The sequence below is a fragment of the Anopheles moucheti genome, chromosome 3 (assembly GCF_943734755.1).
Source record: "Anopheles moucheti chromosome 3, idAnoMoucSN_F20_07, whole genome shotgun sequence".
In the NCBI taxonomy this organism is placed as follows: domain Eukaryota; kingdom Metazoa; phylum Arthropoda; class Insecta; order Diptera; family Culicidae; genus Anopheles; species Anopheles moucheti.
Genome location: NC_069141.1, coordinates 80226202 through 80238657, shown reverse-complemented (window position 1 = coordinate 80238657; position 12456 = coordinate 80226202). Strand labels below are relative to the sequence as shown.

The following is a 12456-nucleotide window of genomic DNA, read 5'->3' as shown; positions in this document are numbered from 1 at the left end:
ACGATGCATCATCGCCACCGTGAAAGCGTTGCTAATTCTAAGCCTGATAAGCGCGCGCGATCATATGTATTCAATTTCACTGTTCCCAGGCGAACTTGTGAAATGTCCAGTATGGGTTGATAATTTAGTCATCAAAAGAATACACCGGCTTTTCCCTGACCGTTTACTTGCAACAGTGTGTCACTTATTCACACTTTGTGGCAGTTTAAAAACGGGGAAAAAACGGGGATAAGTTCCAGGTGTGGCTTTCACACCTAGATGTTCGATCGGATGTGTGTCAATCAATCGACACCGGTTCGATCAATAGTAAATCGCAAACATTTACAATAAAAATCTGTGTATTGTGGTACGAAAAATTATATTTATTAATGCTTTAATTCGTAAAAAACCAAAAGGAGTTTATTCACCCGGTCCACTCTTGCCAAAAATGGGTCCCAACGTTCATTTCGCTTGAGGCATTGAGGCGCCTGATACAACACCGACATGTCCTAAGGATTCCTGCATCTTTTGGGAGTCAGTTCCTAATCTCCATCTTACAAGATGTATTATGCACTACACTTGCGAGGTGCCATTTTGGGAATTTAATTAAACGGTAACGAAACGCTCCGTCCTACATTGGTTTCTCACAACATGCCATATGCGTTGCCAGTGATCCGTGTGATTGATAACTGAAACAATCCACCTGTCCTATCTGCATCAGCTCCCTATCTTTCATCTCGAGTTTTAAATGTCACTCGGTATGCAAAACGATAAAGCGCCACGAGCAAGACGCAAGCGAAACAAGAACCTTCCAATAACGACAGTCCCGTGTGTGCGGCGATAAGAAATCGAGGCGTAATGCTTACAGCGTTGGTACGCACCAACCAGCACGGGCCACCACGAGCCAACACCGTCACCGATAACATTGATCGAACTCATTTGCGATCACTTATGTCACTGTGACAGGTGAAAAACCATTAAAACCTTTGCTCTTCAGACCATCGGCTGAGCGCCAGCTGACGGCGTGCTCCGTTACCGTTACCTATTTGGCCTCCAGCGGAAGGATAAACACGCGCAATTTCGCACCGGTCAATTACCACACACACACAAGGACATCCTTCTTCCGACGGTCCTTCGCTCCAGTGCTGCATCGTGCTAGTCTTCATACATAATCAAACGTCCTTCCCATGTCGCATGCGGTCAAAGTACACACAATCGGACCGTCGAACGATACCGTACCGGGGATGGCCCGTGACGTTCGCAACACGTTCTTATCGTGCATTCTGCGCGGTGAATAGTGCCTCATCGCCACCACAGCGTCAATCGTCTAATTGGCCATTCTGTCGCTTATTACTTGCTCCCCGGCCCTGTTTGATTGGCACGTCAGACAGCCCAAAAATATCCCCTGCGTAGTTGGGTCCACGTGGAACAAATCGACAAAAAAGGGAACAGGGAATTCATTGATGCCTTGCTGGGCGATGCAAATTGCTCTCCGATGGGTGAAAATCGACACTCACAAGTACACTTCATTAATACGGTTTGGCGAGCAGTGCAGTGCAATCGGCGCAACATTATTCTGCGCCCGACACATGTGTGCTCAATTAACACCTTCATCGTAGGTGGAACGAAACTAATGGGGTTGTCGTATGTTTTTAGATGTTTCGAGTTATTTCTACTCTGGTGCCAATGCTATAGTACATGCGCAAACGTTAACAAACTTCAACATATTTACAATCATTTTTGTATAATTTATTTATTTATTATTTGCATAAATTTAAATTAAGATGTGTTTTTTTATATGGGTTTTAGAAATCATCTATTTTTTACATTAACTTCACCTCTTTTCTTGTTTTTCTTTTGGTTTTTTATGTATTTTCTTACTTTTTATAATTATTAATACGTTATTATTTATTATAATTCGTAAATTATTCATTACAGTTATTGATGTAAACAAGAAACTTGTTATGAATTTGTAAAACATTTGTAGTTACTTCAAATCATACAAAACAGAAACGAAACTACTCACTAAAATACTAGATAAATATAAGAGCGTTACATAACATGAATACATAGCACATAAAGTTAAGTATCGTAATAATTAAAGTGAAAATAGGAGCTGATGTTTGAAATCTTTATGAATATGCTCATACTTTCTGGTTTTTTATTACTATATTTCAGTGAAGCTTATTTGAAGCAGATTATTCAGTAAAATAAATTCTGAATTGAACATTTTCTGTGAGTAACTTATGTTTCTTCCCAGTAACTATAACTAGTTGCAACTTGAACTGTAAAATATGCTACGAATTTAATTATTAAATTAAAAGAAAGAATTAAACTAATGCTAAATATCAGCTCAGAAACACAATAAGGATATAAAATTGTTTTAAATGTAGTTTTAAAATGCTCTGGCCAAATAAAATGTAGGAAACAATTATCATTGTTTCAACTATATAAATACAAAAATATATCTATGTAGAATGTATTTTTTTAACTAAATAAATAGTTACAATGAAATACTGACATTGAAATATTTCATTAGCATTTCAAAGATCTTATTTATTTAATTTATATTATGACGACACTGCCGTATTTTCAACACCGCTTGTGTTGAGCGATAAGAACAAGTGGCACAAGGCATTTCCTCCTTGCAGTTTGCCTATTTCAAAAATCTATTACATTTAATTTTAATAATAATAATAATTAACAGTTAATAATTAGTTAATCTTCAAATGGCTCAAATTTCTGCAAATTAATACACACCATGCGTATGTGCGTAGAAAGTGTTCGAAACATTCCAAGAAGACAACCGTCTAGGGGCGGTCTAACGCTACCAAAGATTTCTAAGAAAGCAAACGGCCGGTTACTCATCACCATCTTCGTGTTATCGTCTTCCCCCCCAACGTGCGCTTCTATCTAAACTAACTCTCCCATGGAGCAACCCCTAAACCAAAATGCCGACAGTACATCCTGGCCAGCGTTCCGATTGGTCCGGTTCTACACACCATACAACGGGCCGCGCTTCAATCGTTTCGGCTACACGAGCTCCTTATCACGGGTCGGCATTCGTTCGGCGAAAGGGTTCGCAATACTAAAACCACGGCAACTCTACAGCAAAATGGTGAATCCAACCACTCTCCCCACTCACCATATCTGTCACAGTGAGGTGAGATGGGATGCTCACCGTGAGATGAGTACGACGCGGTTTAGGTTTCACGCGTACGGGGTTTATAAAAGCGTTCACTCGCCGCACTATCGACTCAGTCGCTGTGCGAATCTTCAGCTGGTCTGAGAGATTAACGGGTGTGAAGTGCGAAGTGCTTACCGACGAACCAGTGTGAAACGCAACTGTGCAATCAATGCTAGAACCAGATTGTGACGGTGAAATCAATTCCACTCATACAACGCTCCCATGTTTCGAATGTGCATCGGTATGAGGACAACTAACCGCTATGAATGGTTTGCGAATAAAACGCGTTATGTGGTGCTATAAACGATAAGTGATTCGGTTGTGCTATAAAACTGTGCTACTAATGTACTAAACGCAAACGGCTAATTGTATTACACTTCAGAGCAATTAAGCAAATAGTGACAAAAACTCTGTTCCGTCTGCAGCTGGTCTCAGCGGATCCTTGTGCTGTGTGTGCACTCTGGTGTAGCGAAGTTGTCAGCGAAAATGCACTTCGGAATAACGGATACATCGTAAGTGTTCTTCAGCAAGCCGCGCCGGTGTGATTCTAATTTCTATCCTTCTTCTCTGTGGTGTTCTGTGGTGATCTTTTCAGTGTGTGGCTAGTGTTGATCGCGATGCGATTACAGCTTTGCAACTGCTCAAAGTACACCTGTACGATTGACTCGGATGGATTTTGCATCTTCAAGGGCGTGTACATCGAGAGTCCGGAACAGGCGGCGAACGTACAGCTGGAACCGCCGGCCGCACCGACGGTCGATGTGACGCGTGTCCGGTTCCGGGATTCGAGCATGTACACGCTGCCGTCCGGTCTGTACGGTGCCTTCCACCATCTGCAGGAGCTGCGCGTCTGGTGGATGCACCTGCGCAGTATTCATATCGATTCACGCCTAACAACGCTGGACGCGGAGAAGAATCACATCAGCAGCTTTTCGACCGATCCGGGCACGGTGCCGTTGCTGCAGAAGCTCGAACTCAACCAGAACCGGTTGCGTAATATCGACAACATTTCGGTGTTTGAAAATCTGGAGGTATTGCAGCTGGCGCAAAACGATCTCCGCACGCTGGATCTGTGTGTGTTCCAACGGATGGCCAAATTGCGTCTGCTGGACCTTTCCAGCAACAACCTGGCCCTGGTGCGGAGTTCCATCGGGCCAGAGAAGCTTACCTCACTGACAGTATTATATCTGAACGATAACCGACTTACCTACCTGGACCTTAGCGTGCTCCGTTCGTTTCCGGCACTGGAAAAGGTGAATCTTGCCAACAATGCGCTCGTCTATGTGGATCACGACTCGTTGCCGACTATGTTGCCCCGATTGCGCGACTTCTACATCCAGAGCAACGACTGGCACTGTGAGGCCCTTACCGAGCTGATCGGTCAGCTAAGAAAGACCGGTGTGCAGGACTTCAAGCTGTTCAGCGCATTTATCTGCAAGGAGCGGACGATCGAGGGTGTGTGCTGTACCGAAAATAAACCATTTGCGCTGGTGCGCAAATCGAACCAGTATCTCGCCAGCTACACTACCGAACTCAATGGACACACGCGCCATCTGATGCGTGAACTGCAACACACGCGTCACGAGGTTGCGCGGCTGATTGCGAACGACAACTACACGCAGGCGTCGCTGCAGAACATCGGCGATGAGGTGGAGGAGCTTCGCAATCAACTCACCGATGCGCTGGCGGCTCCGGATCCCGTAACAGGCCGGCCAGAGAAGCCAACAGCCGCTACCCGCCCATTGCCGGACGGTTCCGTCAATCCGGAGCGGCTCGTCTCGGAGGTTTCGAAGTTACGGCGAGGCTTCCAGAAAATGGCGGACGAGCATAAAACACTTCGGCGAGAGTATGACAAGCTGCAGAAGGAGCTGGAAGCGCTACGGACCGATACCAGCCAGACGAAGCTGTCGTTCGAGCTGATGAAGGAGGAGAACGCACTGCTCCGACAGAATCTTCGCCAGCTGGAGCAGAAGTTGCAGCAGCTGTTTAGCCGTGGTGCGAACGTCTGACGGCAACTGCCTGTCCCGATTCGTCTGGAACTGATCTGAGCGCACGTATCCCCACTGCGTGAACCATTTATCTCTCACATTACTCTCTCTCTACTAAAGCGCTTATAGTAGCTCCCCCTCCTATCCCCCTTATCTTTCTCGTGCTCCTCCAATCACGCACACACGTTCGATCTCACTTTAATGGCTGGTGACTGGTGAGTGCAAGCGAGCGAGAGAAACGGTGTACGAAGTGGGAGCTTATCGTGAATCGAAATCGTAGGCAGTCCTTGCATGGTGTGACGCACCGTTTAGCGGATCCACCACTACAACACTACTTTAGCTAATAGTAGGACACACCACGGTCCGAACTGTACCAAAGATCACTCACTCTACATTAGTATATCATTAGCTACGATGATCTTCAGCTTTCGACAGCAGCAAGTCAGAAAAACAAAAGAAAAAGATAGAAGGAGTTGTGTAGGAGTGGTCGTCCCTGCCCGTATGATCGTTGTCCGTACATCTGTGTATGCTCGTCTATGTATGTGTAACTCTACTACCGTCGGTAAGGAAGCAACCCCATGGGAACTTTGCTAGCTCAAATACGCTACCTCATGCAACTTGGCATAAGAAACAAAAGAGAAGATGAAACACCCCAGAAGGACCACGGTGCCCTTTCAGATTAAAACCGGAACTTTTGTTTTGTTTGCTCGCCCCGATCGTTCCATGCGAATCGGAGGTGAAAGCGCGTGTCATTAAACAAAAACACAACTGCACCACTGTTCGCTGTTAGACGTCACTTTCGTTGCGTCACTTATGCGCCATCCTGTGGCTCACGTGATTGCGGTGTGATGGTGGTCAGCGCCCATTGGTGTAAGTGTATTGCAGTAGATGGTTGATGGTCTGTAGGCACTCTGTTACAATTATGATTGGCAGGTAGCATCATCACTACCGACAATATTTGTTTATAATTAGCATAATAGCGGTCAAAACTAGCTTCCCTTTTATTCATTTTTCCCTCCCATACGCGTAGGCAAAGAAGCATTTCTTTTGTTTCAATTCGTATCGACAGGTCGATGCAACTGTGCAGGAAGTGCTTAAAGGATTAATTTATTTAGCGCACCGAACGTAACGTTAGCAGTTTTAGTAACTATCAAATAGTTACACTAATCGTTTATAATGATAATTAATTCCTCAAGAGTTCCAACATTGAATTGTAGAACGTAGATTGACCTTTCCCGAGTGTGGATGGTTCTGTGTGATGTGGAAATCCCTTTAATATTTATTAAACATTAGCGAAGGAATGCCCTTTACCGGCTGAAATTACTCTTCAATCCGTATGCTGCATATTGTTGATTGATAGACAGCGTACGGTGATTCCTTTCGTGGATGAATGGCTCGAATTGTGCGACATAAATTTACTGTATTTGCTGCTTAATTATTACAAAACGAAGAAAAACCGCAAACGCTAAAGTCTAACGTCAGCGAAATCCCCCCTGACAACGCCCTGCCATCTGTAGAATGTATTGTATTAGTGTGTAATGGAACGAGTTGAATAAAATGTAAGGTTGCAAAAGAGAGCTGGGTCTTTATTTCAATTTTTTTTTTGTTACTGATAAAACTGAACGTTGGAGCATTGGAAAGAAATATTTTCCGTTGTTTACATCGCAGCATGCGATGACGTTTACTGACAGGCAAATTTCAAGTTTCGTCATAGTTTCAAATTTCACCACTTTGATTTTGAGCACTTCAAAATGGTGTTAATTTTACACCAAATAATTCAATGCTTTGTAAGTAGTGAAATTCGTGTTGAGATCGTTTTTGGAGCGCTAATGTACTTTAACGGTTTTTTTCATCCCACAGTTCGGATGTGTCTGCTTCATCTGCAGCACGGCGCTTGCTGTGGTTTTGCGATTTCTCGAATTGTTAAGCGAATATTTACAATGCCTAGTAAACACACTGATGATTGGGATTTATCTGCTTGTTTTCGGTGTGGTAGTGTTGCTAAGCTGGTCTGTCGAGATATGCCGATTTCTATTGCATTAATGTTTGCATTCATTTCACGGCCTCGGTTACATCGATAAAAATACAATCTTTTTTCGAGTATAATAAACCAGTGTTTATTGCAAAATTTGGTGTAAAAATGTGTTGAATATTTTAACTTTTTTTACAAACCACCATGCGTCTCCATTATCGGTGATGTCTTTTCCTTTTTTAATTTTTATCCGATCAATTCAAAACCAGTGAAAGCAAGTACGCAGTTACGGCTCGACCACAACGGTTCACTACGTGATCGATGACGCTGCGCTGGTATCAGCGCACGGTATCAACATTTCGCATCGCTTCCCCCAACGGCATCGGGTAAAGTTCGCCTGGTGTGGACCCTTCTGTGCAGCGGCGCCAGTGCGGGTCCTCGCGTGGATCACATGCGCAGTACTCCTACTAGCAGCTCGATGCGTGAACAGCGTGCCTCGCAAGCGGCTTGCCGTTGCGCTTGCTTGCCTTTACAGTGTAAACTATGCAATGCCGCTCGCAAACGGGCTGATAATGAAGGTGTGAAGATGTCGACAGAGCAGTGCAAGGAATAAAAGAATAAGGTAGCACATAATTTACCAGCTAGTCAGGAGTCACACATATAGAACGGTTGCCTTTCATTTGAACATTCTCGGGGTGATCCTTCAGGGTGATAGTAGTTGAGGCGTGCTGCAGCCCTTTTTGTTTACAAACGTCAAGCTGAACTATTCTGCTCTCTCGTTCACCCCCGCGGAAGACGGGTCAGTGCATTCCGCTGTTTACCTATCAGCGCGTCATCGTTACGAGCGCACCCGGGAACGCTAAAACCCCACAAAACGTACCGCTCGCAATTAGCTGCAAGCAATGTAATCGGCATGTAATTGCGGTGAATTATTAAATCATCCCGGTTGCACCTTTAGGCTGCTGACAAGCCACGCTTATCAGCGCAAAGCATCGTGGGCTTGTACCCAACGGGCGAAGGAAAGTGAACCGCTTCGCAAGTGTAACGGAAACCCCGGGCCAAGTTAGGTTGGCCCAAATGGGCCCTACGCTGGGGAGGTGGGAAGTAAACAACATACAATGTGCTGGCGGTGTGCCTTGTGGGAGATCGTTGCACGTAAAAGAAATCAAGCAAAGGTAGGCAAATCCCGACGGTTAGGGAAGAAAGTTGCATCAGATTGTTTTGCACGAATGGAAGCAAAACGGCAAATCCGCGTGCCGTTTAATCACCTACACTTCACGTTTTACGTTTCTGTGGACTACGTCTTATTTGCGAGCATCTTATAAAAAAAAACAGGAATGATTTTGGAGGAATGATAAACATCTCTTTCAAGATAAAATTGTTCAGGTCATCTAAAATAGCAATAATAGTGATTTCTGCATTTGTTTCTTATTTAAATGATTTCGTAGAATTATTGTACATTTTGAGTATGTTGTTTACAGCTTTCAGTGAGAGATAAAGTAGTAAAAAGTACTATTTTACTTACGTGCTTTATATAATAGTTTAATTATATATATGGGCGCTTAAAGCGGACCGATCAGCGCCATCTATTGCAAATTTATGTTACTACCCATTCAAACATAATGTATGGCATGTAAACCATTTTGGGTGCGACCAAAAACTGCCTTATTATTTTTTCGTACACCATTTAATTGTTTGATTACAAAATTATTGTAAAATTTTCTTAGCTATCAAGATAGTTTATAACGTATTCCACGAGATATGTCTGAAGGGCCGCTATGATCCGCGAATGTTCCGCGTATTTTCATGGAAGGGCTATCTCGTTTCTTCACGAATTTTACAAAATCGACAAACTGTAATAACAATTACACAAACAAGTAACAATTACGACAATTTTCCAATTTTGTTCTATAAGCAAACTAACGTCGATCACTACCTATATTGTCATCATATCATTCTGACTGGCGAGAACTTAGTATTAGACTAAAAGAAATTAAACTTTTCGATTTGTATTACTTTTGATTTTCACAGAAATCATACGCAGGTTCGGCTAGGAACAAACAGCTTCACGTTCGGCAAAGCCCAGGATAGTTGGGATTCATACCAGCTTGACATTCCGAACCTGCCCTACCCACCGTGTACACCTGCTGGCTAATGATGTTATTGTACGAGTAGTTGCACACGAAGTACACCTTCGTTGCACTTCCTTCGCTCCAGCTTTGCATCGCACATCCCACCTTCCAGGTGCGATCGTTCACCAGCATTGTGAAGTGACCGATGGTTTTGCTACAAACAAAGTCAAACGTAAATCAACGATCGATTGTTCATGCGCACCGCTAGCCGGTATGCAAACCGCACTTACACCTGTGATCGTGGAAACGCCTGAATGTAGGCCGGTTTCGTGTATTTGTACTCTTTCCACCAGCCGGCAACGAAGCGTGTTATCAGATCGGTCACGGTGTACGCCATTGGTTCGTAGAACTTGATCAGTGACAGGTTCTGGCCGGAGGTGAGAAATTGTGGCGTATTGCGACACCGATCGTGGGCGAACACGCACGACCGTGCATTGTTGGCCGCCTGTGCTGCCAACTCGTCGTCCCAAACCATCGTGTACATGCGTGCGGCCGACCCGAGTGGAAACTGATAGCCGGAAGCGACCCGCGATCGGTAGTAATTGTGCAGGTGTAGGATGTGTGCCTGGACGGTGGGTGTCATCAGGACGACGCTGGGCGATTTTCCATAGCAGGAAGGTCCACCGGAAAGCGGTGGTGGATTGCAGCCAACGTTTGGTCCACCGTGCGGACAGAGACTCGGCGTGCAGTAGTAGTTGGGTCCGTAGCAACTGACAACCGCAATGATAGCGATATAGTATATGAACGCTGTAATAAAAAGAAGAGAATCATGCAAGTAAAATAATATAAAATTACAATTTGTACAATGAGAGTTAAATCGTAGTTTTAACACACAAGTACCTACCAAGTATATAGCGATGCATTTTTATTTTAAATCAGGTGAGTTTAAATCAGCAAGTTTCTGTTAAACAAACAATACATTTAATAAATTTATAAAGGCAGTTTCTGAAAGAACAAAATATCAACATATAGCAGATAATATACTCAATGTTAAGTAGGTCAACAAATTTCGATTGAACTTAACGAGGTTCGTCGCTTATGCTTTCAAAATGATATGATGTTTCTTCTCGACCTAATACACGTTTCTTCTACGTTATTCGATGGAATAGTTTTCATTCATTAGTTTACTTGGCAATTTTAATTAATTGTTTCTATTTCCGGGCATTTCTCACACTTTCTGTACTAAAATGGTTGATTTGTATAGCACATTTTACGATCACCAATTTCACCAACGTTACTAATAGTTGTATTGTTTCGCTCATATGTTCATGCTTCAATCTGTTCATCCACACTAACTTTTGGGCCGATAATTGGTTCGATGAGCAAGTTCACACCAAAATCAATTAACAGCAGTGTGCCATAGTACCTACAGTCAACCATCCGTTCCCGATTAAATTGAGCTTAAACAACTACGCGAACCAGCCTGAAACGTACCAAGCTTCAGCGCATCGATACACGTGCGCTACTATATTGTTCCACTTTCTGCACACTATTCCCGGGATGCCAAACAGCCGTAAATCACAACTCAAATAAAGAGAAAAACACTGTAACTTTCTTTCTCCGCACAACAACGCACGGCCAGTTCGAGCGCTAAGCTGCGACTAATGCTGATCGTACGTATCACAAGCGAATCAAAATCACACGCGGACTAGCGCTTTGTACGATTCAACTCGATCGCCAAAAACCGAATGGGCAGCTTGCAAATCGTCACCCGGCAGCTTGGGTCGGCCGGAAGAAAAACCCTCCGACTAGCGTGCGAACTTGCTTTTGTTCCCCACCGAACACCGGTTTATTTACCAAACAGCGAAAAGAAAAAAAAACAGCACACACAGAGACATCATCTTAGGGGACCCGTTCGCGATCAATTTATGAGCCGCAATTTTAAAACACCACCGCCGGAAGGGGGCATTGGCATAAATTTAGCCTACTTTGGGCGCATCAATACGCCCGGGCCACGGCACCATGCTGCGAAAGGCTTTGGACCCTTTCAAGGCCGACCACCAGATTAAACGGTGCGTACCGGCGTTTTAGGGCTTTCTCGATCGCGTTTTTGTGGAAGATAAATCGCCCAGCAGGGGGTAGGAGAAAGATAGTAGCGGCTGGAGCTTGTTCGGAGTTTGGAGTTTAAATAAACAAACGATACAAAGCGACACAAATAAGCGCGTCTTCCTGGGGATTTATGCAGATCGCTATTGTGACTGATCAGGATTTGGATTCTTTTAAAAGCCAATGATCGAAATGAGATGCATGGATACAGATTAAATTAAGGAGCATATAATTTTTGCGGATGACAGTATAAAAATGTCTTTGTTATCAGTTTTGGAAAAGGGTTGCTTTGATGATGCTCAATTACGATCGTAAATTGGGGGATTGATGATTAAGGGTATTTTCTTTTTTTTTCGTAATAAACAGGAATGGTTCTCACAATAAATAACTTTCTCATTTCTCAACAAAATCTTAACTTCTTCTATTGTTATTTTTAGAAAAAAATAACTTTTTACAGTTGCTTATCACTAACCATTTTTCTAATTGCTTGTGAGGTTCGTCGTCTACCTGGTTGATGTCTCCAGCGTCGGGTCGTATAAATCATTTACTCCTACAACAAGTAAACTCATGTAAAAAGTATGACGATCGTAAGAAAAGGAAGATCTTAAAGGGTATTCAAGTAACTCATTCATCAGCGCATTAGAACATGCCACGTTATTCAAACACATTCTACCTCCGTTTCCGCTTGAACCAATCCAAATTTCAACTTGCCTAACTATGCCGCGCCATTTGTGTTTTGTGCCATCCCCTTTACTCAACAGCAACCCCAAGGAAGGTGATAAATCGTTTGGATCACGCGATTCATTGATCCATTCATCAGTGGTGGATTAGTGTCGGCAGGGCGCACGCAAATGCAGGAAGCACCTACCATTAGTTGACGTTTGTTTTAACGTGAAACGTTTGTTAGCTCTTCTCAGCGCCTCGCCGGTCATTGCCCGGTCGTTTCGTTCGGATGAAGTAGATTTTTTTTAAACGTAAACCACACACTGATCCCTGACCGACCGGTGGCAGATGCAGTATATATTCCCCTTGTTGCCAACCGTTTGGCCACCGGCATTTCTTTCCACGGAAATGTGTTGATTTTGAATCGATGGTTATCGCCAATCTGCTCGAGGACATCGTCAACGGCAGTTTTGATGAGTTCCGAAAGAT

The 12456-nt window shown here is 43.7% G+C and overlaps 2 protein-coding genes across 2 annotated transcripts; one reads left to right on the top strand and one right to left on the bottom strand.

Annotated features, from left to right (window-relative positions):
• Positions 1–3652: 3652 nt before the first annotated feature.
• Positions 3653–5175, top strand: LOC128304971 (uncharacterized). The gene is made up of 2 exons (XM_053042226.1): positions 3653–3678; positions 3762–5175. Exons 1-2 carry the CDS (start codon positions 3653–3655, stop codon positions 5173–5175), a joined length of 1440 nt encoding a protein of 479 aa, XP_052898186.1.
• Positions 5176–9192: 4017 nt separating this feature from the next.
• LOC128303034 (scoloptoxin SSD976-like) lies at positions 9193–10121 on the bottom strand. The gene is made up of 3 exons (XM_053039887.1): positions 10103–10121; positions 9489–10005; positions 9193–9412 (listed from the first exon to the last, which is right to left on the bottom strand). Exons 1-3 carry the CDS (start codon positions 10119–10121, stop codon positions 9193–9195), a joined length of 756 nt encoding a protein of 251 aa, XP_052895847.1.
• Positions 10122–12456: the final 2335 nt, after the last annotated feature.